At 42.1% G+C, this 26,408-nt stretch overlaps 1 protein-coding gene across 3 annotated transcripts in view; it reads left to right on the forward strand.

The window, feature by feature from the left end:
* ppfibp2b (PPFIA binding protein 2b) overlaps nt 1-26,408 on the forward strand; it is a 111,096-nt gene that overhangs the window by 51,971 nt on the left and 32,717 nt on the right. For all 3 annotated transcript variants that reach the window (XM_037767634.1, XM_037767635.1, XM_037767636.1), the window contains exons 4-8: nt 6,916-7,002; nt 9,456-9,569; nt 17,416-17,565; nt 24,489-24,716; nt 25,718-25,810. In XM_037767634.1, coding sequence (XP_037623562.1) covers nt 6,916-7,002; nt 9,456-9,569; nt 17,416-17,565; nt 24,489-24,716; nt 25,718-25,810 — 672 coding nt within the window. The remainder of the gene's footprint in view (nt 1-6,915; nt 7,003-9,455; nt 9,570-17,415; nt 17,566-24,488; nt 24,717-25,717; nt 25,811-26,408) is intronic.

Consider the following 26,408-nt stretch of genomic DNA (forward strand, 5'->3'; position numbering starts at 1 on the left):
CAGCAGTTATTTCTGAACAAACGTTCACTAGATATTCCCAGAGCTAAACTAACTCTTCTGAGTGAGTGAAGGCAGGCAGAGGAGCAGAGTACAGCAGAGACTCCGGTCCTGGAGACCAAAGCTACGGTCTCCCCCGCGTCCTCCGACCGCAGCCAACACTGTTTAACAGACGGGCTTCACTAGATACAACCAAGAGGCTTTGGTGCTTCCGTGTAGTTTGTGTTGGAGTCTGAGGCTGAACAGCGTAGCCACACGCGAGCGCGCATGGGACACCGACCCACAATGATTTATACGTGTAAGAAGTTACAAACAGTCCCTTTAAAATTCATATTCTGGAAAATAGTCCAACTGCAACTCCAATGAGACGAATATGAATCTGGACACAGCACACCTGTTGGGTTATCTCTTCAGGGAAATGTTATGGTGTACAGTGAGAGTGTCAAACAGAAGGCCCAGTTATTGCTGAAACATGCCCTCACCAAGCACCACCCACTGGACAGAAACCACCATGTCTATCCTGTGGGTTTTACCCTGGTTTGGTAACATCACTGTGTGTAGCATGATTAAGCATGTTTAGAGCATGCTTAACTATATCGAGAAAAGTATGTTTCAATGTAGATCTGCAGATCCAGCAAATGAAAAATGATTCACATTGAATTCCCACGCTCGGGAACATCGACAACTCAGACAGAACATTGAGAACATTGAATTGGACCATCTTTTTAAATCTGATTTAGAGACACAGTGGTGTGACTAGAGAGATTAGCTCAGCTAATGTGTTCCACGCGCTCCTGGACCAAATTACATGAATTGCTCACCACTGAATTTAATAGCAACACATTTGACCAGTGTTTTCACTCAAAATAGGAAAATGAACTCAACGGTAGACAATGACAAAGTGAGCACACGTTAGTAAAGTGCCTAAGTCCCGCCCCTTCCATTGGACCACCATGGGACCTTATTTCAGAAAAAATATGAACGTTAGTTAACGGAGAGAGACAAATATTTTTTTGATCCCGTTTGAATTGCTCCATGAATCACACATATGTTTGTCAATTTAAAATATTATATTTCAAGTCCAAAAAAGTCTCAATTTGTCGTAGTATCATTTAGTATTTCTTTGAAACCGCTCAGTGAACTATATCTCTCGTCTCGCACAACATCAGCTAGCTAGCTAACTTAGCTATGTTCCATGCAAAAATTAAACGCTATCTGACCTGATGTGTTTTATCAGAGACTCCTGGTCTTTTTATCAGCCGTGAAGAGAAAGAAGGATCAGACCCGTTACTGGTGTGAGTTCATCCCAGTAGGAAACACACGCCTCCTACAGAGATGTCACTACGCGACTTTTGGTTGTGTCGTCTTTCTAATTACGTATTTTCACAGTCTGATATTTCTGGTCCACCAGAAGGGGCGGGAATTAACCTCTTTATGTCTTAGAGGCTTTAAGTTCTAGTACAGTACGGTACGTTACCTGTTAGCAGCCGGTGGGCAGCACAGTCCTGACTGGATAAATAGCGGAGCTACTAACGTTAACGGAGGTGCCATTCAGTTATTATTATGAGGCGTTCAAAGTCTGCTGAGGAAAAAGTACTATTGGGTGAAGGTTAATTACAACGTTATCATGATGTGTTCAAATGTAATCTCGTAAAATTAAGTTTTATAAATAATAATAAATAAATTGAATAAATCCATTTGTTTGAAGGAGATGTTTTCACATCAATATAAAATAGATATTAGAGAGAGAATTATGACCTGTTTAACTTCATAACAGTAGCTCTAAGCAGCTTGCCAAAAAAATTTTTTAATCAGAGCAAATATTTAAATAATCATAATCATTTGAATTGTGTTTTTATGTAAATAACCACTACAGATGACAATAACTAAGTACAGTACAGTACTGTGTACACTACCCTCCCTCCACGGTGTAATTGGAACACTGTAATTTACCGTGTATATAATGTTTTTTTATGTAAAATATATGGAACATTGAATGACATCAGATCTAAAATGTTATTCCTTCCTTTAGCGCAGAGATTTCAAAAGTGGCAGATAAAAAAAAAAGACTTGTCTGCCACTATGGCAGGCAGTGAAAAAGTTCATTTCAGACACTGGGTACATCATACTGTTAGTGCTTTATATTTACAGTAAAGCCACTGTTATATGGAGCTTTTTTTGTGAGTCATTAAAAGTAGGTGCTGTCCTGGATGTTGTCATGCATTCTTAGACACTGGGATCATATGTATGTCATTAGGAGCTCCACCCGCTCCCTCTCACTCTCCCACTCCCACACTTGTTGAATAAAGACGAGCTACATGTTGTTAAACTCTGATTGTATTTCCATTAGTCTTGGAAAAATGCCCACAGACGTGATAACGTGATAACCTGCCGTCCACACTGACAGACAGACAGACAGTAACAGCCTGGCCCGGTTCCTTTATGAGCCCGCCCTGAAATGGCCCCGATGGGAATATCATTATCAACATTCATTTAAATACTTCCTGACTTCTCACTGGAGGGAACCACAAGTCACACTGTTACAGTATTGCAAACCGAAATATTCTGTGTCTCTCTGTGTAGTTGACAGAATGTTAGTAATATGGTCAGTGTGTGTGTGTGTGTGTGTGGGGGGGGAGGTCTGTATCCATCCTCTGAACTCACTGCACACTGACTCTACAGTTGTTTCTCTGTGTTGTTAGACATTCAGAGAGATATAGGTAAGAAGAAGCGGGTTTGATGTAATATTTTGACATTTTTAGAATTTTGGCATCGACCTGGTACTGAAGTATCGGTTCTCGTGACATCCCTAGTCATGGTTGGGATGATTGGTTCTGCCATTTCACACCAGCTTTATTACCTCCTTCCAAGTCCTTTGAGGTTATGTTTTCACCGGCATTGGTTTGTTGTTTGGTTTGTTGGTTTGTTGGTTGGTTGGTTTGTTTGTTTGTCCGTTTGGACGATAACTCCAAAAGTCCTTGATGGATTTTAATGACATTTTTTGGAGGGGTGTGGTGTGGCACAATGACCAATCCATTAGATTTTGGTGGCGATCCGGATCATGATCTGGCTTCGGGATTGGTTTTTAATAACTCCGCTCAACCTGTGCATTAACACCACAGGCCACCACAGGGGGGCAGCGACGTACATGAAACCTGCCTTGGCGGAGATCTGCCCTCTCCGAGTGCACTTGTAGTTGTTACTAGTATTTCACCAGTGCTTTTGGGTCAGCAGGAAACATGATCATCTGTTTGGAGTAGTGTTTATGTCCACCTGATGAATAGAAGCCTGATATTCCCTCATCTTCCAGCTCTGACTGAAACATGTGTCTGTTTAACTGCTAAATGCTCCTCTGTGTTCTGCAGCTATCTAGCTGTGTCTGTCTGCTGCTGAGCAGCTAGTGCTCCGTGGGTTTCTTGCTTAGAACAGCTGCCTGCTAAACTTCAGTTACGGTCTTGAGACGATTCATTAAAAGGCCGAGACTGCTAGATACTCTTCAGATCCATTCTGGTCATCCTTTGCAACAGTTAATAATGAAAACAATTCTCGTTTGTTTTTTGTTATGTGCCAAAAAGTGATAGTATAGCAAATGTCCCAGTCAGTTGTCTCCCGGCGTCTCATATCTAATGCCTCAACATTAGTGGTGATTAGGGATGCACCGATACCACTTTTTTCAGACCGAGTACAAGTAAAAGTACTTACATTTGGGTACTCGCCGATACCGAGTACCGATACGAGTACTTCTCTATGCCAAAAGACCCTCGTTAACAGCCAGCTGGAGGGTGTGAGGGACACACGGCAGGCTGGGGAGTCCCACATACGAGGCGGTGCGTCGCGACCGACCCATCTCGCTCGCACCGTCGGGGAGGTGGAGCGTGAGCGCGTGCGATAGGACCCAAAAGATGGTGACGAGAGGCTAACGTCACGCTGCCGTAAAGTGGTATCGGCGCTGTTGTATCGGAGCCGTTTTGCGAGTATGAGTACATGAGCACAGTATCGGACCCGATACCCGATACTGGTATCGGTATCGGTGCATCCCTAGTGGTGATAATGATTAATCGGTGATAAAATGGGTTGCATTAAGCTGAAAGGGCAGAGCTTTCTTAAAGTCAATATAGGCAGCTCCCAGCAGCTTTAAATAGTCGACTCTAGTGTGTAGTTTGGTCGGGCTACAATATCATGTCATGTTTTTGAACCTCAAAAGGTATTTGTAATCAATCTTGATGAATGTATTTCTATTGAAACGGAGGGTTTCTGAGCATATGGTTTGTGAAGGGACTGTAGAGCTTTTCCTCTGCTCTGAAGCTGAGAGAAGCAGAAACGTTATCTTATCAGGTCCAGGCTTCATAGCTGGATAATCGTGTTTTCCTCTCGCTCTATTTCCCAGCAGCAGCAGCAGCAGCAAGCTGAGGAGTCAAGGAGTCAGCAACCCTGGACACAGACACTCAAAGACAGGATAATCTGGCTCCTTAGAGAGAAATGGAAACTACACCATTTAAGCATTCCGTCATTTAAAATAGTTCTGCTTGATTCCTGTTTATTTTTGTGGAACACATCGTTCTGCCGTAACGTTAATAGCTATAGGGCCGAGGAACTGGCAAAAGATTTCTTTCACAGCGTCTGCGTATTGCAAAGCAGTCGTATTTCTAGACTAGAGCCTGACCCGGCTGCGCTGCTGTTCGTTAGCCTCGCTGGTCCCCGATGGGAATGATATGGCCTGTAAAAAAAGCAGGAACACCAGCTTCAGAGAAGAAGTGCTAATTGTGGATAAATGGGAGTCAGATAACACAGACGATCTTTCATAACTCTTTATCATCATGTGCTCTGTGAAAAACAGACCAACCCTGTACATGTCTGGTACTCTCACTCTCATGCTCTTACTTCACTGTATCTTCCATTAGGGCTACACAATTAATCCAATATTAATCACAATTTTGGCTTCCCACAATTAAATGAACATGACCGACTGCTATATTGACGTTTAAAATATGTGCTCCACTGCATAAATCAAGCGCTTCCTAAACTAACAGCTAGAGACACACCGTCAGTTAGCAGCCGATCGAAGCCGGACGGTTTTCAGCAGTCTCGTATATACGATTTTTTGCAGATCACACACACGTGTGCAGCCGTCACATGAAGGTTTTACCACGGCACACAGCGGCACAGTCAGTAACGTCACACACACACACACACACACACACACACACACACACACACACAAACACACACACACACATGTCGTCGGTGTGAAAGTTCTTCAGCGTGACTGAAGAAGACATAAAGCTGCAATTTGTCACAACTGTAAGTCCAAAATAAGACGTGGAGGAACGACCTTAAAATAACCTTGGAACTAACTAACTTAATCAGAAACTTATTCTATTATAATTCATTTCCATGATGCTGCTCAGAGTCATCACAGTTCGCTGAACAGAGCCACACGCTACACAGCTGGTGCCTTCAAGCTCTACACATTACAATGAGTATTGGGCGATGGTAGATTATAACGCTAGCATGATGCGTTCAAATGTAATCTTGTAAAATGTAGTTTTTGGTGAGAAACTTGAATAAATCCAGTTGTTTGAAGGAGATGTTTTCAGAGCAATAGAGGGAAATATGACTAACTAATTCCAAGATTTTTCAAAGTAAATATGATCACTTATTTACTTTATCATTTGAGTCGTGTGTTTTTATATAAATAACCACTATAGATGATAATAACTAAGTAAAAGTTTTTTGATGGTTAGAATGTAGCACAACATTAAAGTGAAAGCAGCGTTCTGTTTATTTAAATATGAATTTGCAATAAAAATATTTTGTCCCTAAAATCTTTGAATAATTTTGATAAATAATCGTGATCTCAACATTGATCGAAATAATCGTGATAAGCATTTTGGCCATAATCGTGCAGCCCTATCTTCCATAGTGTGAGTGATTCATGACCTGGCAGACAAAATGTGTGACAGTTCAGCTCCCTTTAACAGTATTCCCTCCTCTGTGGACGTTTTTCATGTTCTAATGTTTTACAACCTGGAAATTAAATTTTTTTTAAATTGGCTTGTTTGACACTGATGAATAGAAAAACACCCTTTAATGTTTAAGTGAGAACCGATGTGTAAAGTGGTCTACAATGATAGAAGTTTTCAGCCCCTTTAATGGGTTTTAGGATGAGTTCAGTGGAGATCAGCAGTCAAACCTGGTTGAACTAATCCAGACTAACATGATTTGTGTGAGCTCAGTAATCCACTTTATTTAAAGGACTTATTGAAACTAACTCCCATCTAATTGAAATTGTATTTTCATTGTTTCAGTCCATTTGTAAATTAATTATACTTCTGATACAACATTTCATTCATTTTAGTGATGATTGATTACCATTTTTATCTGGTTGCACAGTGAAACGTTCGGTTTGACATGCCGCATGTCTTTTGCTCACAATAACCCAAACTAGATTGGCTCTTTTATTACCTCCGCCAAGGCCGAAGGCCTAGGAAGGACATTATGTTTTCACCGGCATTGGTTTGTTGGTTTGTCCGTTTGCAGGATAACTCCAAAAGTCCGTGATGGATTTTAATGACATTTGTTGGAGGGGTGGGGTGTGGCACAATGAACAATCCATTAGATTTTGGTGGTGATCCGGATCATGATCCGGCTTCGGGGATTTTTTTTAATAACTCCGCTCAGCCTGTGCATTACGTACATGAAACCAACTTTGGCGGAGGTCTGCACTCTATTAAACTGGTTTCATTTTATTCAATAACCTTTATCTAATTATCTATTGGTACATTATAGTATCAATAATAATAATAACAATAACAATAATGATCTCATAAAGCTACTCAGTCACCCATGAATGAAGAGCAAGGTCCTGCAGCAGGAACAGTTGTTTTACCTCTGTGCTTACTCTGTGTCTTTATCCAGGTGAACCCGTGTTCTCCAGCCAACAATGAAACCTACCAAGAACGACTGCTCCGCCTAGAGGGAGACAAGGAGTCTCTGGTGCTACAGGTCAGAACTGTGTGTGTGTGTGTGTGTGTGTGTGTGTGTGTGTGTGTGACGTTACTGACTGTGCCGCTGTGTGCCGTGGTAAAACCTTCATGTGACGGCTGCACACGTGTGTGTGATCTGCAAAAAGATGCCAAGGTGTGTTTTAGTGAGTAATGCTTCTCAGAGATCATGAGGCCTGTGTGTGTGTGTGTGTGTGTGTGTGCGTGTGCGTGTGCGTGTGCGTGTGCGTGTGCGTGTGCGTGTGCGTGTGTGTGTGTTTGTTCTGTTTACCACTGAGAGACAGAGAGTCTGCACAACCAGTCCGTTTCACCAGTTTGTTCTGAGAATGTCCAGTCTAAAATAAAAAAAAAACATGAAAACACAAAAGTCCCCCCGGTTCGATTCCAGCCGGGAACTTGTGTTGCTTGTCATCACCCGTGATCTCCTCACTCGTTTCCTCTCAGTCTCTACCACCACAACACATCTGTCTGCATCTGTATTAGATGGGATCAGTGGGACTTTTGTGGTCCTACTTTTGCTAAAAAAAAAAAGAAGAATACTCCACAATCAAAGATCCATAATTATTTTTCTAGTGTTTATTTTGACATAATTATTTGAGTTCCTACTATGAGTCAGTGAGCTTGGGATTTGTCTGGAAAACACTGTGTGTAATCCTAGTACGGCTCTATAGCTATCTCATAACAAACATGTCTGAGCGTGTGTTCACTGACGGCTTTTACAGTCATATCTACATCAGCGCTGCTGTGGTGAAGCACAAGATTACAGATCTGTGCACTATGTGATGTCAAGAGGCATCACTTTAATAGCTGCTCCATACAGCTGTGATCTCATCAGTCTGCCTGCACTAATCACAGCTCTCTCCGCCTGCCGAGTGCGTGTTTGCTTTAAGGTTATGTGAGTGGATCTGTTAAATGTTGAGTTGAAGTGTACCACCGCGCCTGGAAGAACCATATCTCATTTCTCACTCAGTCACACACCTACTTGTTCCACATTGTGGTCTTGGGACCAGCTGTGATTGATCCACAGACACACAGATGACTCTAGATTTAACTGGATGTTGACAGGCTGTTCTTTGCTTGACTTTCCCTTCACCTATACCTCTCCTTCAGGACTCTCTTTGTGTGAAGTGTTGTCTGAGTTAGCACACACACACACACACACACACACACACACACACACACACACACACACACACACACACACACAAAACTGTGTTTAGAAAGTCACGTCCCTGCAGCCTGTAGGGACCTTTGACCACCTTTAGAGTGAGTACAGCTCAGCAGCAGCAGCAGAGCACAGAACAGGTAAGAGAGTCTTTCTCTTCAACATTAGGACTTAAAGGTCCCATATCATGTTCATTTTCAGGTTCATACTTGTATTTTGTGTTTCTATTAGAACATGTTTACATGCTGTAATGTTAAAAAAACACATTCTTTTCCTCATACTGTCTGCCTGAATATACCTGTATTCACCCTCTGTCTGAAACGCTCCGTTTTAGTGCATTTCAATGGAATTGCAATGGAATTACAATGGAATTGCGTTGCTAGGCAACAGTTTGGTTCCATGTTTACTTCCTGTCAGCTGATGTTATTTACATACACTGCAACAGGAAATAAACTGGGACGCATTTAGAATGTTTACGTTTAAAACTGTAATGGTCTAAATATTGTATATTTGTGACATCACAAATGGACAGAAATCCTAACGGCTTGTTTCAAACACGCAATTTCTGAATACGGGCTGTGTGTATTTCTCCGTATATTGAGTGTTTTGATAGTTTAACAGTATTTATATATCACTTAAACCTGCTTTATATTATAAAAGACCTGAAAATCTCACTTTTTACAATATGGGACCTTTAATAGTCATATCAAAGTCATGCCTTGTCTTTGCAGATAGCTTTGTGGTGCAACACCCTTAAATAATGGTATATATAGCTGATAGATGATACATTACATTTGTCAGGTAATAGTCAAATAGGTGCTGAACACACACAGGATGGATCTTAGATGTTACTCATTCACTTACATGTTCATTAATTTACTCACTTGTTTGAGGCCACCAGGCTACCAGATCATTCACAAATCTCTGTTACAGTGCAGGTCCTTGTTTTCGTTGTAATCTGGATTTGGATACACATTGAGCCACTAGATTCTTTATTTTCTGTGTGCTGTGAGACAGTGTTTGGACATGTGTGTGTGTGTGTGTGTGTATTGTCTGGGAGATTCTAGTAAATGTGACAGACTGCTGAGTAAATGTTGTTGTTTGGAGGATGAATGAAGAGAGAAAGAGAGACATGGCCATGTGGGTATGAAGTTAGATTTATTTGTGTGGATTTGAGTACGTGGTGGGGTTTTCTAACAGTAAAATCATTGCCACTACATCATGTCTGTGAGTGTGTGTCTCACTACGTCTTTTCTAATAGAGAGTGAATGTGTCACCCATTGCTGCAGGTGAGCGTTCTGACCGACCAGGTTGAGGCCCAGGGAGAGAAGATCAGAGACCTAGAGAGTTCTCTGGAGGAACACCGGCGGAAACTGGCCTCTACAGAGGAGATGCTGCAACAGGTGATGCACGCACACACGCACGCACACATACACACACACACACCCACACACACACACACACACACAGGCCTCATGATCTCTGAGAAGCATTACTCACTAAAACACACCTTGGCATCTTCCATCTGCATTAAGCAGGGCAGCTGTATATTTGTATTACTCTTGTACATTATATATTAATACTTGTTAAAGCTTCAGTAGGCAGTATATTTTTGCATCATTGGGCAAAAATTCCATAATAACCTTTCAGCATATTGTAATTGAAGTGTTCTGAGAGATAACTAGACTTCTGCTCCTCCTCATGGCTCTGTTTTCAGGCTTTAGAAAATCTAGCCCGTGATGGGAGACTTTGACCAATCACAGGTCATTTCAGAGAGAGAGCGTTCCTATTGGCTGTTCTCCGGTCTTGTGACAGGTACTTGGCGTTCCTTCGAGCCATCTCAACCTGATCTCAACATGGCTGCTGGGTCACAAACTTTCTCATTTTACAGCTAAACCGTGCACTACAAGATGATTCTGAGAACATCTGAGGAGAGAAATAGACATTACAGTAACAGAATACTGATTCATATTTGATCAGCGCTGCCTAGTTTGACCGTTTGGTCGGAGTTCTGCTGGACAGCAGCCCTCAGATCAGCTCTGACTGCTTGTTTTCCTCCGGTCTGTGAAATCTTGCAGATGCCGTTAGGAGCACCAGAGGACACAGAGGAACATGATTTTTTTCAGGTTACCTGTTTCATGTACTACTGTCACGATATAGCGACCGTTTTATAAAAACAACTTTTTTTAATCATATTTACCCCAATCTCGCCTACTGATGCTTTAACTCACATTGTATATGAATTGACCGGCCACAGAGTGGCTGCTCACACTTGAACATAAGCAAGGAGGAACCCCTGGTTGGTTTTGTCAGAAGAAAAAGAAGCCAAGTGTGCAGCTGCAGATGTCTGGAGGAGGTAGTTAATGTGGTCTGAACAGTCCTGTAGGTTTAGCCACAACGTGTAGAACACTGCTCACTACAGTTTAGAACAGAAGGTGTGAACTGCTCAGACTGAAAGACGGCTGATCAACAGCTGATTACACAAAGGTTATGTTCGAAGGGGACTTTTTCGATAAAGCTCTGCCACTGCTGTTGTGTCGTACTTTGTCAGTTTGAAGCACTAATATTGGCTTTGCATAGCAGTATAATGATGTCCACATGTTCTGCTTGTCATTGGTCCTGAAGTTAAAATGTTTCTTCGAAATGACAGAGATTTGCTGCAATCTCTGCGGGACACGGACCTTCAGTAAGCGGTTAGCTGTAGCAGCTTGAATTCAGCCAGTGCAAACCCAGCCAGCACTGGAGTCTGATCCCGGGGCACTGATCTCAGGGGATCTGATCCCGGGGGACTGATCTCAGGGGATCTGATCCCGGGGGACTGATCTCAGGGTGTCTGATCCCGGGGGTCTGATCTCAGGGTGTCTGATCCCGGGGGTCTGATCTCAGGGTGTCTTATCCCGGGGGACTGAAGGTGGCACACTGTCTTGGCAGGTCAGTGTAAAGTAGTGTGAAACACTGAATGTCTGCTAAGTTGTTGTCTTGACATCAGTGATGAGGCCGCCTCATGAGCTCTGCCAGGCTGGAAGACCCCCCCTCTCTGAACCACAGAATCATCCCTCTGTTTAGACTCCTCAACGCGCTCTTTGTCCTTTTCGTTGTCAAAACGGAGGATAAAAAGACTAAAGCGCCAAAAGAAATAGCCCTCTAGGGGCTGGGACGTTTTCGAATCAAGAGAGGCTCTGTCTTTTTCTGTGGAAGGGAGTTCTCTTCTGCTCTCAGGTGTAATTGAAAAACAGAAGTTGTACCATGCTACTGTTACAGTGAAATGGACGCATTTTGCTTCATAGCTAATAAAAGCATCAATTGTTGCAACCACAGATGTATTCACAGTATGCAGTCTTTCAATCTAACTAGATCTCCACCTGCCACTGCACAACGTGTCCTCAACAACGGTTCATATATCTTATGAAAAGTTATTACCTCCGCCAAGGCCGAAGGCCTAGGAAGGAGGTTATGTTTTCACCGGCGTTGGTTAGTTGGTTTATCCGTATGCAGGATAACTCCAAAAGTCTGTGATGGATTTGAATGAAATCTTTTGGAGGGGTGGGGTGTGGCACAATGAACAATCCATTCGATTTTGGTGGCGATCCGGATCATGATCCGGCTTCGGGAATTTCTTTTTAATAACTCCGCTCAGCCTATGCATTAACACCACAGGCTTTAAAGGTCCCATATCGTGCTCATTTTCAGGTTCATACTTGTATTTTGTGTTTCTACTAGAACATGTTTATGTACTTTAATGTTTAAAAAGCCCTTTATTTTCCCTCATACTGTCTGCCTGAATATACCTGTATTTACCCTCTGTCTGAAACGCTCCGTTTTAGTACATTTCAAAGAAATTGCAACAGAATTACTTTGCTAGGCAACAGCTTGGGTTCATGTTTACTTCCTGTCAGCTGATGTCATTCACATACACTACAACAGGAAATAAACTGGGACACATTTAGAATGTTTACATTTAAAACTTTGAAATGGTCTAATATTGTATATTTGTGACATCACAAATGGACAGAAATTCTAACGGCTTGTTTCAAACGCACAGTTTCTGAATACAGGCTGTGTGTATTTCTATATGGATTAAGCGTTTTGATACTTTCACAGTATTTATATAGAACTTAAACCTGCTTTATAATATAAAAGACATGAAAATGTCACTTTTTACAATATGGGACCTTTAAGACATGCGCAGTGTAACTGATGACGTGTTCATGACGCCTCACCCTGCCTCTTTCCTTCTGCCTGCAGAGAGAGGGACAGAGAGAGAGCGGAGGCTGGAGGGAGGGGGGAACACCTTTAGATTTGACGTTTTTTCACATTAAACTCTGCGAAATTACAGTTGAGTTCGACCAAAGCACACTTGGTGATTGTTGGAAAGAGTAACAACGACGTTTTTTTTTCATTAATTTTCGTTAATTTTCCAAAAAAACTGTGTTTTTATGACCCATCCATCCACCCTGACCTCCTCCCTATGCATTGTTTGCCGCTTATTTATTTTTCCTGGTTGACTCTGTCCCGTTGATGATTGCTGGTCAATAGCTCATGTGATCTGAGGTGTTGAGGTGTTTGCTGAGAGAGATGAAGGTGGAGTATGGAGAAAGATTGTGCGCTTGTCTGGGCTTCTGGGTTCTGTCTGTCTGTTGTCTTGAATCTTTTTGGATTATTAATTTGTTCCTCTTGAATATCCTCAATATCTAATTGGAGAGTTTTGTAGGATTTAAAAGTTGACAACGTGTCTGCAGCAGGATGTCCTCCATCTGGGTCACTGTTCCTTTAGTGTGTGCATGAGCGTGTGTTTGAGTGAGAGAGAAGCCATGTAACATTATGCATCAGTGCCGCAGGGCTGCTACTGGCTGTGGGAACTACAACTAATCTAATAAGAAATGAGCCTTAGTCAGCGCACCCACCCACCCACACACACACACCCCCACACACACACACACACACACACACAGTACAGTGTTGTCATGCTAGAGGGGATCCTCCCACACATGTAGTCATACTGTGACTACATGTCCTGCTATGCCTTTATTTAGACACAGAAATAACTGTATTGAGACATTTCTGTGTGCTCTGTTTACACACACACACACACACACACACACACACACACACACTGGGGGTAGCTGTTGTTGACCAGTCAGAGTTGTCATGGCTGACTTTAACAGCGTGCTGTGTGGGCCGCTGAAGGGAGTGAGAATGTGTTGGACATGCAGCAAGAGACAGAAAGACACGTGAACATAACTTTGGTTGTGGTTGAACATCGATTCGTTTGAGCAAGCATTTTCTACATTGTGGCGTGTTAAATAATCAGAATGGAAGGTATTTAGAGAAGAGAGCAGTCACGTTGTTACTGCAGTCAAACAGTATCACCATCATCGCTGGGGGTTTAGTCCAATCAGATCGCAGCTCAGACAGCCTCTCAGACCAATCAAGGGCTGTATTCGAAACCGCCTTCTACATACTACTGACAAACTCAGTAGTATTATGCAGTATGCAACGGTTAAAGCAATGTATTTAACAGTATGCTAGCCCAGGCTAGCTGGCATGTTAATACCCGGTGTACATGGGCTATGGGTGTCAGCATATAATGCCTACATGGAGATCATTACACCTTCTTTCAGTCATTTTCTAAGAATGGGTGTCTTTCATATTGTGGATATTTCATTTTGAAATGACACTCTTCGGATATTAAGAACCGTACTCTGTGTAACTGTTTAACTCAGTTGTTCAGTTGGAAGGTGAGTGGCGCCTCTTTAAAGAGTTCTATAAATGCTGCAGAGAGGATGATAATTTGTCACGTGTTGCTCCTCATAATTAGAGGGAAGCAGATGTCAGGCAGCTGAGCTGTGGGCCATGACCACAGAGTTCTGATAAATTACCTCTAAAGACTTCGGCTTATCCTGCTCTAAGTGACACTGGTGTTAGATTGCAAACTGACAGTCAGCTGCCATAACCTAAGATTCTGTGAGTGAGTGTGTGCGTGTGTGTGTGTATGTGTGTGTGTGTGTGTGTGTGGCTGCTGAGCTGGAGTGATTATGGGGTTTTAGCTGTCTGTCTGTGGCTGTGCTGTTGACACTATTTGTTTACCATGTGATCTTTCCATTTGGACGCTATGGTATCCCTCTGTTGTGTCTAATGTGGCATCCACACGTCCTTAAGAAGAAAAGGAAAAGTATACATGTTTAAGGTCCTAATATATTTATTAGTACAACTAAGTGTAACATAAGTATGTGCAAATATTAAAGGTCCCATATCATGCTCATTTTCAGGTTCATACTTGTATTTTATGTTTCTACTAGAACATGTTTACATGCTGTGATGTTAAAAAAAAACGTTATTTTCCTCATACTGTCTGCCTGAATATGCCTGTATTTATCCTCTGTCTGAAACACTCCGTTTTAGTGCATTTCAACGGAATTGTAACGGAATTGTGTTGCGAGGCAACAGTTTGGGTCCATGTGTACTTCCTGTCAGCTGATGTAATTTACATACGCTGCAACCGGAAATAAACTGGGACACATTAAGAATGTTTACCTTTAAAACCATGTAATAGTCTAAATATTGTATATTTATGACATCACAAATGGACAGAAATCCTGACGGCTTGTTTCAAACGCACAATTTCTGAAAACGGGCTGTGTGTATTTCTCCGTATATTGAACGTTTCAATACTTTCACAGTATTTATATATCACTTAAACCTGCTTTATACTATAACAGACATGACAATCTCACTTTTTACAATATGGGAACTTTAAGTGGTATTTTTATGGCAATGTAGGTTGGTTGGTCGGTTCACCGCTTTGGTCCTCACTGAGATATCTGATCAACTATTGGATGGATTACCATCCTGGTGCCCAGAGGATAGATCTTACAGCTAGGGTTGGTAATCTCAAGAAACACAGCAAGAGTACACCAGATTCTAAAAAGTATCCAGCCCAGTGTTGCCAACTCTTTTCTAGTGAAGGTATAGCTAGCTGCTAACTAAATCCCTAAATCCCACAGCCTACCGTATTTTTTTTTTTTTTTTTTTTTTTTTCAGAACATTTGATTTATTGATTGCTGTCGGGATGTAAAGAGAATTTCAATAAATATAGCACAAACTGTTTTTGAAGAACATCAGCAACGCTAGCTTTAATGATGGGAACCTCCTCTAGCGCCACCAGGATGTCGATATATTTATTTTGTGTAAAATGTCTCGACAACTATTTGATGCATTACTATACAATTTGGGGGCGGACTTTCATGGCCCGCCTCAGGATGAATTGTAATAACTTTAGTGATCTTCTGACTTTTTATCATCACGTTCAAATTTTAATTTGTCCAATGTTTTGGTTCATGACCAAATACCTGCAAAACTAACGACATTCCCGTCAACCTCAGTTGTACTGATTAGCAAATGTTAGCATGCTAACATGCTAAACTAAGACATTGACCATGTTAACCTCTACCTGGTAAACACCAGCACGATTGTCACTGTTAGCATGTTAGCATGCTGATGTTAGCATGTAGCTCAAAGCACCTGGTGTCGTTTTCTTTAAATCATAGTTGTCTTCAAATCAAATTCAGTTTGAATAAGATGTCTTTAAAAGCCCTACATGTGGATCTCTGTAACATGCAGATGCTCTAAGAACTGCAGAGTGTCTTTTTTTAAATAAGGAGAACCGGTCAGACTCCAGTGGAAGAACAACACTCCACTTTATTGTATCACTTCAGTAAAGTCATTGTACAATGTTATACAATATACATCAGTCTGCGGTTCCAGTTAGGGTTAAGTTTGCATGATAAACTGTATGGCAGGACGGAAATAGAAAGTCAATGATTCAGGTACTTCTCTTTCTCCAAAATCATCTCAAAATCCCACTATTGCTCAACAGAAGTGTAAGCTGTGTAACGTTACAGCCCTCTGAATAAGTCAGTCACTTTGATGACTCAGGAATTCTCCATTTTCTTAAAAACAAGAGACATCAGATCACTCAAATCACCAGATGCAAGAGAAACAATCCTCTATATTTCAAGATGATGAAGACGACAGTTAAGTGTAAAACTGTTGGAATCAAGTGAATTAACTGGCAGATTTTTCTTTTGATTTTGTCTTAAAGGGGTCATATCATGCTCATTTTCAGGTTCATATTTGTATTTTGGGTTTCTACTAGAACATGTTTACATGCTTTAATGTTCAAACAACACATTATTGTCTGTCTGAATATACCTGTTTTCACCCTCTGTCAGAAACGCTCCGTTTTAGCGCATTTCAACAGAGTGGCAACAGAATTGCTTTGCTAGGCAACAGCTTGGGTCCGCGTTTACTTCCTGACAGCTGATGTCATTCACATACACTGCAACAGGAAATTAACTGGGACACATTTAGAATGTTTACGTTTAAAACTGAGAAATTGTCTAAATATTGTAGATTTGTGACATCATAAGAAATCCCGATGGCTTGTTTCAAACGCACAGTTTCTGAATACGGGCTGTGTGTATTTCTCTGTGGATTCAGCGTTTTGATATTTTCACAGTATTTATATAGAACTTAAACATGCTTTATAATATAAAAGACATGAAAATCTTTTTACAATATGGGACCTTTAAGGAGAACAAGATACAGGAAGTGTGTTTCTGTATCTGTTTTAGTTGAATGGAATCAGTCATTTTTGGTATCAAATAACAGCAACAAGGATGGATCAGAGCCAAAGCTTTGTTCACCACCTGGACCTGGTTTATCTACCGAGTGGGCAAACCTTTTACAGCCTCATTTTGTTCTCAGTTTCCTCTGAGTGTAAGAAGATGGATGTCAGAGGCTTAAACAACAATCCAAGGCAGCTTCAGTTTGAGTTTAGAGAAGAGGAAGTGGGACTAGAAGTAGATTAGATGAGGAAACGAAAGCAACAGACACACTGAGAGTTGGCAAAGAGATCCATGTGTTTGTGCGAGTCACTTCTTCATGTTCAGCGGCCTCTCTCTGTCTCTCTCTCTCCCATACCAAAGAAGCACAGACATGTATTAATAGAGCCCCTAGCTCGCCTGTGTGTGTGTGTGTGTATATTTAGCTTCGTGGGGTCTGGGCCCCCGGCCTCGTCCGCTCTGTTAGTGTGGGAAGAACATTGTCCGAAGTGGAGCAGCATGCTGGCTTCTCTACATTGACCTCCGATATCTGCGTGTGCGTGTTGTGTTTGACATTTCTGTAGGTGTGGTCTGTAAAAGCTGCTTTAAATGCATCTAACTTACAGTGTGTGTGTGTGCTTCCCAGGAGCTGATGAGCAGGACCTCTCTGGAGACTCAGAAGCTGGACCTGATGGACGAGGTGTCCTACCTCAAACTGAAGCTGGTCGGCATGGAGGAGACACACACAAACTCACACCCACAGGACCCCGCGGAAACAAAGCAGAACAAAGCTGAGGTATGGCAAGTCGACAAACCTGTGTGTGTGTGTGTGTGAGAGACAGAGAGAGAGCTTGTGTGTGAATGTTTCACAGAGCAAACACTGCTCAACTCATTGCTGCTGTGTCTTGGATCCAGCTTGTATTTAAGTTGCTATAGGCATAGATCCCTGCTGCATTCACCTGGGTGAAAAGTTTTCACACATACAGTATATCCATATATACATACAGTATATCCATTTATATTATGGAGTATAGAATACATCTTAACTCCCAATTCAACCAAAATACATTTCAAAACATTTTAAAATGTTCTTCTGCTTTCCTTAAAATACCTGAGTCAAACATTTTCAGAAGTGAATTTAGTGATGAAATAGCTACGAAAAATGTAAAAACGAGCCGTTTTTGGATGCTGTTGTTGTTGTAACCATAGCCTGTACCGTTGCAGCACATTGCATTGTGGGATACAGTAGACGAGGTAGACTGGTCCGATGCATACTGGAGATTTTTTCCAAATCAGTACGACATCCGGGTACTTTTGGCATACTGGAGATTTTGCTTTTGTTCGCATACTACATACTACATACTACATACTACATACTACATGCTACATACTACATGTTGGCCAAATCAGTACGTACTACTAGTATGGTATGCGGTTCGGAATCCAGCGATTGTCTGTGACTTGGTGTATTGGAATACATGGGACTTGCCTGTTGTTTGTGTGAACTCACCTGGTGGTAGGTGATCCCACTAATGAGGAGTGGGATTAATGGGATGTGTGTTGGATGTGAAGCGGGTCTGTTCTCAGATCAGCCTGGGGGTTGTCCTGTTTAAACAATTTTAAACCAAGTGGTTCTTTGGGGTCATCAGTTTCAGCTTTAGACACTCTAGTGTTGGCTCCCATTATCAAACCAGCAGTGTGACGTTGTTGCAGTTGTTGTCTTTCCAGATTGGTTTTGCAACCAACAAGTCCTAGACGTTGGGCTTTCCCACGGCCCTCTAGTGCCAGCACTAAGTGAAAATCCCAGATAACATTCATTGTAACAGTCTACCCAGCAGATGAAGGTCTGTCCCATCTCCTCCAGATGTGAGGTAATAACGAACTGACTCTGAATGAGATGTCAAGCTGCAGCGTTGAGGATGTCAAACAAGCCAGAACATATCAAACAGCCCCCTGAGACAGTTTGAACCACACCCTGCAGACGGCCTGCCAGACAGCTCACACCAAACTGTTAAGTCAACACTACAAAAAATATCTCTTTTAAAGGTCCCATATCGTGCTCATTTTCAGGTTCATACTTGTATTTTGTGTTTCTACTAGAACATGTTTACATGCTGTCATGTTCAAAAAAATCTTTATTTTCCTCATACTGTCTGCCTGAATGTGACTGTATTTACCCTCTGTCTGAAACGCTCTGTTTTAGCGCATTTCGACGGAATTGCGATGGAATTGCAACAGAATTGCGTTGCTAGGCAACAGCTTGGGTCCATGTGTACTACACATTTAGAATGTTTACATTTAAATCTGTGTAAAGGGTCTAACTATTGTATATTTGTGACATCACAAAATGGACAGAAATCTTAACAGCTTCTTTCAAATGCAGAGTTTCTGAATACGGGCTGTGTGTATTTCCTGGTGGATTGAGCATTTTGATACTTTCACAGTATTTATATAGGACTTAAGCCTGCTTTATAATAAAACAACATGAAAACCTCACTTTTTTATAATATGGGACCTTTAAATAGTCATTTAGAGTGCTGAATAAAGTCTTACTAATCGATCTCACGTCCCTTAAAATACAATCAGCTTCTTACCGGAGTGGTTGCTTCCTACATGAACACAGTATTTGTTACATTTCTCAGTTGGATAAAGGGATGTCACTCACTTTCGTGCACCAATCAGAGTTCAGCTACAGCATCTAGCAGCTGGACAGCAGACCTCAGATCAGCTCTTACTGCTTGTTTTCCTCTGGTCTGTGAAATCTTGCAGATGCCGTTAAGAGCACTTGAGGACACCGGAGGACACAGAGGAACATGATTTTTTTCAGGTTACCTGTTTCATGTACTACTATCACGATATAGCGACCGTTTTATAAAAATGACTTTTTTTTAGTCATATTTGCTCCAATCTTGCCTACTTCAGCTTTAAAATTGTCTGTCGCTTATTTAATCAAGAATATTTAATTTTACCAAGAAAAACTTTAATCAAGCTGCCTGGGGGCTGTAAAAAAATGAAACTGTCACAAAAAAGTGAAATTAATAAACCGAGCTTAAGATATTGAGCCTCAGTAGTACAAGGTCACTCAGTCTGTCCACTAATAAATACTAGTGTTGGCTCACCAGGTCATTTTTGTCACAATAGCATTTTTAGTCTTTCTATCTGTTATGAAACTGTAATTTGAAAGTGAACATCAGAAGTCACTTTTTATAGTGGCTTTGTAAGCTCCTCCGTCTGCTTCTCTGGCCTCGTTCAGACCTGGTATTAACATGCGTCCTCAGTGATCGGATCACAAGTGGACACCTTTGTTCCTGACCCGACACCCGCCCGTCCGTCCGTACGTCCACCAGCCTGACTGCCTGTTCAATCTCCTCCCTGCTCTCTGAAGCGCTGTACCCCGCTGTTGTCTGGCAAAAGCAGCAGTACTGGCGACGCGGAGGTCCCCGGGGACCGCCGGTAAAATAACCTTTTATTTTGATGTTAATAAAATGTACCAGAATTCACGAATATGTCAGATATTACTACTGACATTTATGTAATATAACGTCACAACGTCTGCTGTATTGGCCGTTTGTTTACTACGTGTTTATTTGCATATAGAGCGGGGAAGTGAGATCGGATCACAAGTGGCCACTCAAGACGCATTCTAATGCCAGGTGTGAACAGACATACTTAGAGCTGTCCGATCCGATCACTGAGGACGCATATTAAAGATCCCATATTGTAAAAAGTGAGATTTTCAGGTCATTTACATTATAAAGCAGGTTTAAGTGATATATAAATACTATTAAACTATCAAAACGCTCAATATACGGAGAAATACCCACAGCCTGTTTTCAGAAATTGTGTGTTTGAAATAAGCTGTTAGGATTTCTGTCCATTTGTGATGTCACAAATATACAATATTTAGACCATTACGCGGTTTTAAACAAAAACATTCTAAATGTGGCCCAGTTTATTTCCTGTTGCAGTGTATGTGAATGATATCAGCTGACAGGAAGTAAACATGGACCCAAACTGTTGCCTAGCAACGCAATTCCGTGGAAATGCACTAAAACGGAGCATTTCAGACAGAGGGTGAATACAGGTATATTCAGACAGACAGTATGAGAAAAATAATGTTTTTTTTAACATTACAGCATGTAAACATGTTCTATTAGAAACACAAAATAAAAGTATGAACCTGAAAATTAGCATGATATGGGACCTTTAATACCAGGTCTGAACGGGGCCTCTGTTCACCTGACTGCACAAACAGTTATATTAAAACTGTGTGTTTCTTATTCATCGCATACACAAATAATTGCATGCGCACACAAACACACACACACACACACACACACACACACACACATGCACGTCACCCAAGTCAGCAGTCTAGTAGCCTTTGCTTGTCTTCACTAGTTTCTTTGTTTGGACTTTGTTCATTGTGGCACCCAGCTGCTCCCCACTGGCACCACAAGATACTGAAGCTACTCTTGTGGCTCTATGTGTGTGTGTGTGTGTGTGTGTGTGTGTGTGTGTGTGTAACACAGGCCAGCCAGCACCCACGGCCATGCTTTGATTGAATAAACACGATACAGCGTTTTTGACATGCAGGGACCCATGTTGTGCACACACACACATGGGGATGGAGCATGATGAGCATCAGCAGAAGTAAACAGCGAGGGAGAGGAAGAGGAGGTGAGGAGAGAGAAGGAGCAGAGGATGACAGGATGAAAGACAGATGGAAAGACAGAAAGTGACAGGATGTACTGTGGAAATATACTTTTCTGTCCTGCAGTGGCGACACACAAAGTGAACATGCAGGACATTCACACTAAGACATCCTGCGGGACGTAACAGTCAGTGACGTCTGCCTCTGTGAGAAAAGCCCCGACTCTTCTGGTAACATCTTCTGCCTCTGTGAAGCTCACGTGGAAACAAGATTCTGAACTTAGCAAAAAGAAAAGTTGTCTTAGCAGTTGATTTCAAACTTCTTTTCGGTCATGACGCTACATTTATAAACAAAATGAGTAAGATCCTTAAATGCATAAAAACACTAAGGCACAAGAGGAAAAGTTAAGGGATCACCAAAGTTATTAAAATTCATCCGGAGGGGAACGTGAATGTCTACCAAATTACATGACTATCCATCCGTAGTTAGAGGAATGTTAAAAAGGGTCATGTTGTCTTAGCAGGTATCTCTCTGCCCTGTCAGAGGCTGCTCTTTCCTCTCCTCTTCCCTCGCCACTCTGCTGCTCTGTAGCCGGCCTGTGAGTGTCACTGGCCGGCTGGCGAGCAAGCTACGCCCGCGGGCGATTGTGGAGCTTTTCAACTCCAAAAAGGCAGATAAACACAGGTTCCCGGTCATTTATAATGGACATTTGTGTTGTGATATTCAAACAAACTATCCGTAAACAAGGAAATAAAAGCCCCTCGTCTACAGACCGGTCTCTAGAGAGCTCCAGCTCATAGCGGTCTGTGAGAGTGACTGACCGGCTGGCGAGGTAGCGACCTCAGCAGGCGCTAGCTAGCTTTCACGGCAGTTTGTGGAGCTTCTAAACTCTTAATACGTTGGAGCAAATGTTCAGTTCGCCATAATTGTCGACGATATATTATTGCTGATATCATAGACTCAGGTAGACATTACTCCTCTATATCTTTACATGGTCAATAATTGGTCCCATATTGTAAAAAGTGAAATTTTCATGTCTTTTATATTATAAAGCAGGTTTAAGTGTTATATAAATACTGTTAAACTATCAAAACGCTCAATATACGGAGAAATACACACAGCCCGTATTTAGAAATTGTGCGTTTGAAACAAGCCGTTAGGATTTCTGTCCATTTGTGATGTCACAAATATACAATATTTAGACCATTACGTGGTTTTAAACAAAAACATTCTAAATGTGTCCCAGTTTATCTCCTGTTGCAGTGGATGTGAATGACATCAGCTGACAGGAAGTAAACATGGACCCAAACTGTTGCCTAGCAACGCAATTCCGTGGAAATGCACTAAAACGGAGCGTTTCAGACAGAGGGTAAACACAGGTATATTCAGCCAGACAGTATGAGGAAAATAAAGTTTTTTTTTTAACATTACAGCATGTAAACATGTTCCAGTAGAAACACAAAATACAAGTATGAACCTGAAAATGAGCATGATATGGGACCTTTAATGCTGACATCATAGACTCAGGTAGACATTACTCCTCTATATCTTTACATAGACATTAGTTTGGGAGAAAAGTCACACATTCACTTGTGGTTTGCTCTGTAGAGAAAGAGCTGCACTCATTCATTCCCTTTATTGTGATTCTCCAGCTGGTTCAGGGATCACTGCATCTCTTCACCTTCACTGTGTGCTGTTTAACAGAGCTGATTTAACATTGACAAGTTGATGCTTGGCTGGTGCAGTAATGAGATACTGAGTCTGATCTCACACCCAAATCCAACATATCCCATGTACAGCGGTGGTGGTGTTTGGCTTTGGTCATGTTACGATGGCAACTGACAGCGGTCTACGTTTCCGTCAGCAAAGTGATGTTGTGTGTGTTTGTGTGTGTGGTGTGTAACAGCTGCAAGGCTCCGGTCGGCTGGCAGGAGGAATGGCAGGCATCTCAGTCTGAGCATTCCTGAGGGACAAACACTTTCACCTCAGGAAACCAGTCCAACAGCACACACACACACACACACACACACTGCTGTCTGAAGAACACTCTGGATCAATAAAACAACAGCTTTTTTACAAACAAATTGATGAGCAGGCATTTTTGTTTTCTGTAACTGGCTGTGAAAAGGTTTCATAAGAACACCTGTGTCTACCTGAATGTCTGTTGTTCCTCTCTGTTTGTCTGTCTGCGGTTCCTGACTTCCTCCGTCTGGGTTTAAATTCTGGGTCATGGTCCTGTGTCGGGCTATTACATAACGGTCCACTCAAAGGCAGACCGCATCAGAGAGTGGACTTTGGGAGAGAAAAGTTGCTTTACTTTTTTCACAAAGTCAAATGTATTGATTAAAAAGACAGTACAGTCCCACACACTCTCCCTCTCCCTGCTCAAACAGACACTCCTTTAGCACAAGGACGATCACATACTGGGTAGTTGTGTCACCGCTCACGGTATTGTATACGTTTGTATTTCTGGGAGTTACTTTTGGGTTCCTCAGTGCTTTATGTTGGGTGACATGGTGCTGCTAATGGTAATGTCTTCATTTTACACAGTTGTAATTCCTTCTTCTGCATTCATTTTTGCAATTAATATTTATGTTATATGTTGTTCGATGGTTTTTGAGTGTTTTTGTTTCCTCAGTAAAAAACAGCAGTCATCGAGATATGGAGATTCCCAAATACTGACGAGATCGACAAATAAGTTCATGTCTGATTCTCTCCTCCCCTCTCCTCTCATCTCCTCTCCTCTCCTCTCCTCTCCTCTCCTCTCCTCTCCTCTTTTGTTTCCTTTCTTCTCCTCTCTTGTTTCCTCTCCTCTCCTCTTTTGTTTCCTTTCCTCTCCTTTCTTGTTTCCTCTCCTCTCCTCTTTTGTTTCCTCTACTTTGATTCTGATCCTTTTCCCTCCCTTTTTCCTCCTCTCCTCTCCTCTTTTGTTTCCTTTCCTCTCCTGTCTTGTTTCCTCTCCTCTCCTCTCCTCTCCTCTGCTCTCCTCTTCTCTCTCCTCTCTCCTATTTCTCCTATCTCTTCTACTGCCCTTCATCTGTCCTCCATCACTCCATCCCTCCTAGTGTGTGGTAAATCTCATCAGTGAGCTCCAGGAGCAGATGTGCAGGTTTCAGGAGGAGATCAGCACTCGTATCCAGGAGAAACGGGCCCTGGAGGAGAGGGAGGCCCAGCAGGGGGAGCCCAGAGGCAGCCTAACCCAGGGCCACAGCCCTCAGGCTGGGTTAGCCTGCTCAGACATGAGCCCGTCTGGCTCTGACGTCCAGATGCACAATGGAGGACAGACCGTACACGTAGGGAGACTCGATGGATGAACTCATCTTCCCCCTCCTTCCCCATCATTTCTTCTCCTCTTCTCTCCTCCCTTTTTAACCAGTCCACACGCCACCCGGTATTTGGAAAATTCCCACAGAATCAAACTAACAACCTCTCTGGTGTGTGTCTGCAGTGTGTGTGTGTGTGTGGGTGTGTGGGTGTGTGTGTGTGTGCACTGCAGGATGTCGGGGTTACACTCTACTCTGGTTCTTGCAGATATGGAGAGGTTTTCCAAATACTTCCATACATTTGAGGGTTTATTAAGGTTGTTGAAGCTGAGTCGGTAACACTAGGGTAAAATAAGGAACCCTACAAGTAGTGTGACCTACTAGTAGATGCTAAAGGCATAGTAATTCATAAACTTGCACTGCCCAACTCCTCAAGTATTTGAAGCATTTGGAAAAACACATGCTCTGGATTGTGTCTTTATAAATCATTTCTCTTTGGGGTTTTGGAGCAGCCATTGTGTTTTTATCTGATTTGATGTGGTTTTGTTTGCACGACGGTGGTTTCCTCCCTCTACTAACAATGTCCGTTTCCTCGTCCACTGACCAGGTGGATGGCTCATGTTACTGGATAATAACATGTAATGCTCTACAAGGTTTCCTTTGGTACAATGTGCAGCCTGGACAGCTTTCAGGGGTTCATCCTTTTCCTGGTCGTTGTTGATAACTGCACGCTGTGCCATCTGTTTCAGGAGGATCATGTTCCCTTTATTAACCACTTTTCAGTCCTGGAGACCTTTATAACTGCACTGAATGTGAACCTGATGATTGAATACCCTCCCGTTTATATGTTGGCATGTGCACAGTTCAGTAACGATGGTGATGGGGATTCTGACATTTAGATGTGATTTTCTTTCAGAATTTATATAAATTTCAGAATAATTGTGCGCAAGTAGATGAACTCACCTGCATGCCTGTTTAGACTGCTGAATAAGACGTGAAGTAAATGATGCTGTGTTTTGGTTTGTCTGCAGGATTTGCTACAAGAAGTGAGGCAGCTGAAGAGCAAAGTGGAGGAGCTGGAGGGAGAGAATGGCCAGTATGAGAGGAAACTCAGAGCCACCAAGGTAGTTATTAAACCAGCATGTAGCGCCAGAACCTCCCATCTCTATGATCAGCACACCTGAACTGTTGCACATACTGTACTTACAAATAGGTCACACACACACACACACACACACAAACACACACTTTCCCTAGAGAATCGTAAAACCGGACTGAACCAATGTGTTAACACCAATGTGTTCATCCATTTTGGGGAATACGCTTCCTGGAATCTTTCCTCAGCGTGAGGTTGCTTAGCAACCAACAGAGACTCCAGCATGTTACTGCTCCTGGTCAAGAAATAGGCTTTATTCGAAACCGCATACTATACTAGTAGTACGTACTGATTTGGCCAAAATGTAGCATGTAGTATGCAAACAAAAGCAAAATCCAGTATACCAAAAGTACCCGGATGTCGTACTGATTCGGAAAAAATCTCCAGTATGCATCGGACCAGTCTACCTCGCCTACTGTATCCCGCAATGCAAAGTGCTGGACCGCTTCAGGCTACGGTTACAACAACAACAGCAGCCATAGCTACACATTTTTCGTAGCATCACTAAATTCACTTCCGAAAATTTTTGAGGCGAGAAATCGACTGTGTCGATTTAGAATATTGAC

This window comes from Sebastes umbrosus, chromosome 4 (assembly GCF_015220745.1).
Source record: "Sebastes umbrosus isolate fSebUmb1 chromosome 4, fSebUmb1.pri, whole genome shotgun sequence".
Taxonomy (NCBI): Eukaryota; Metazoa; Chordata; class Actinopteri; order Perciformes; family Sebastidae; genus Sebastes; species Sebastes umbrosus.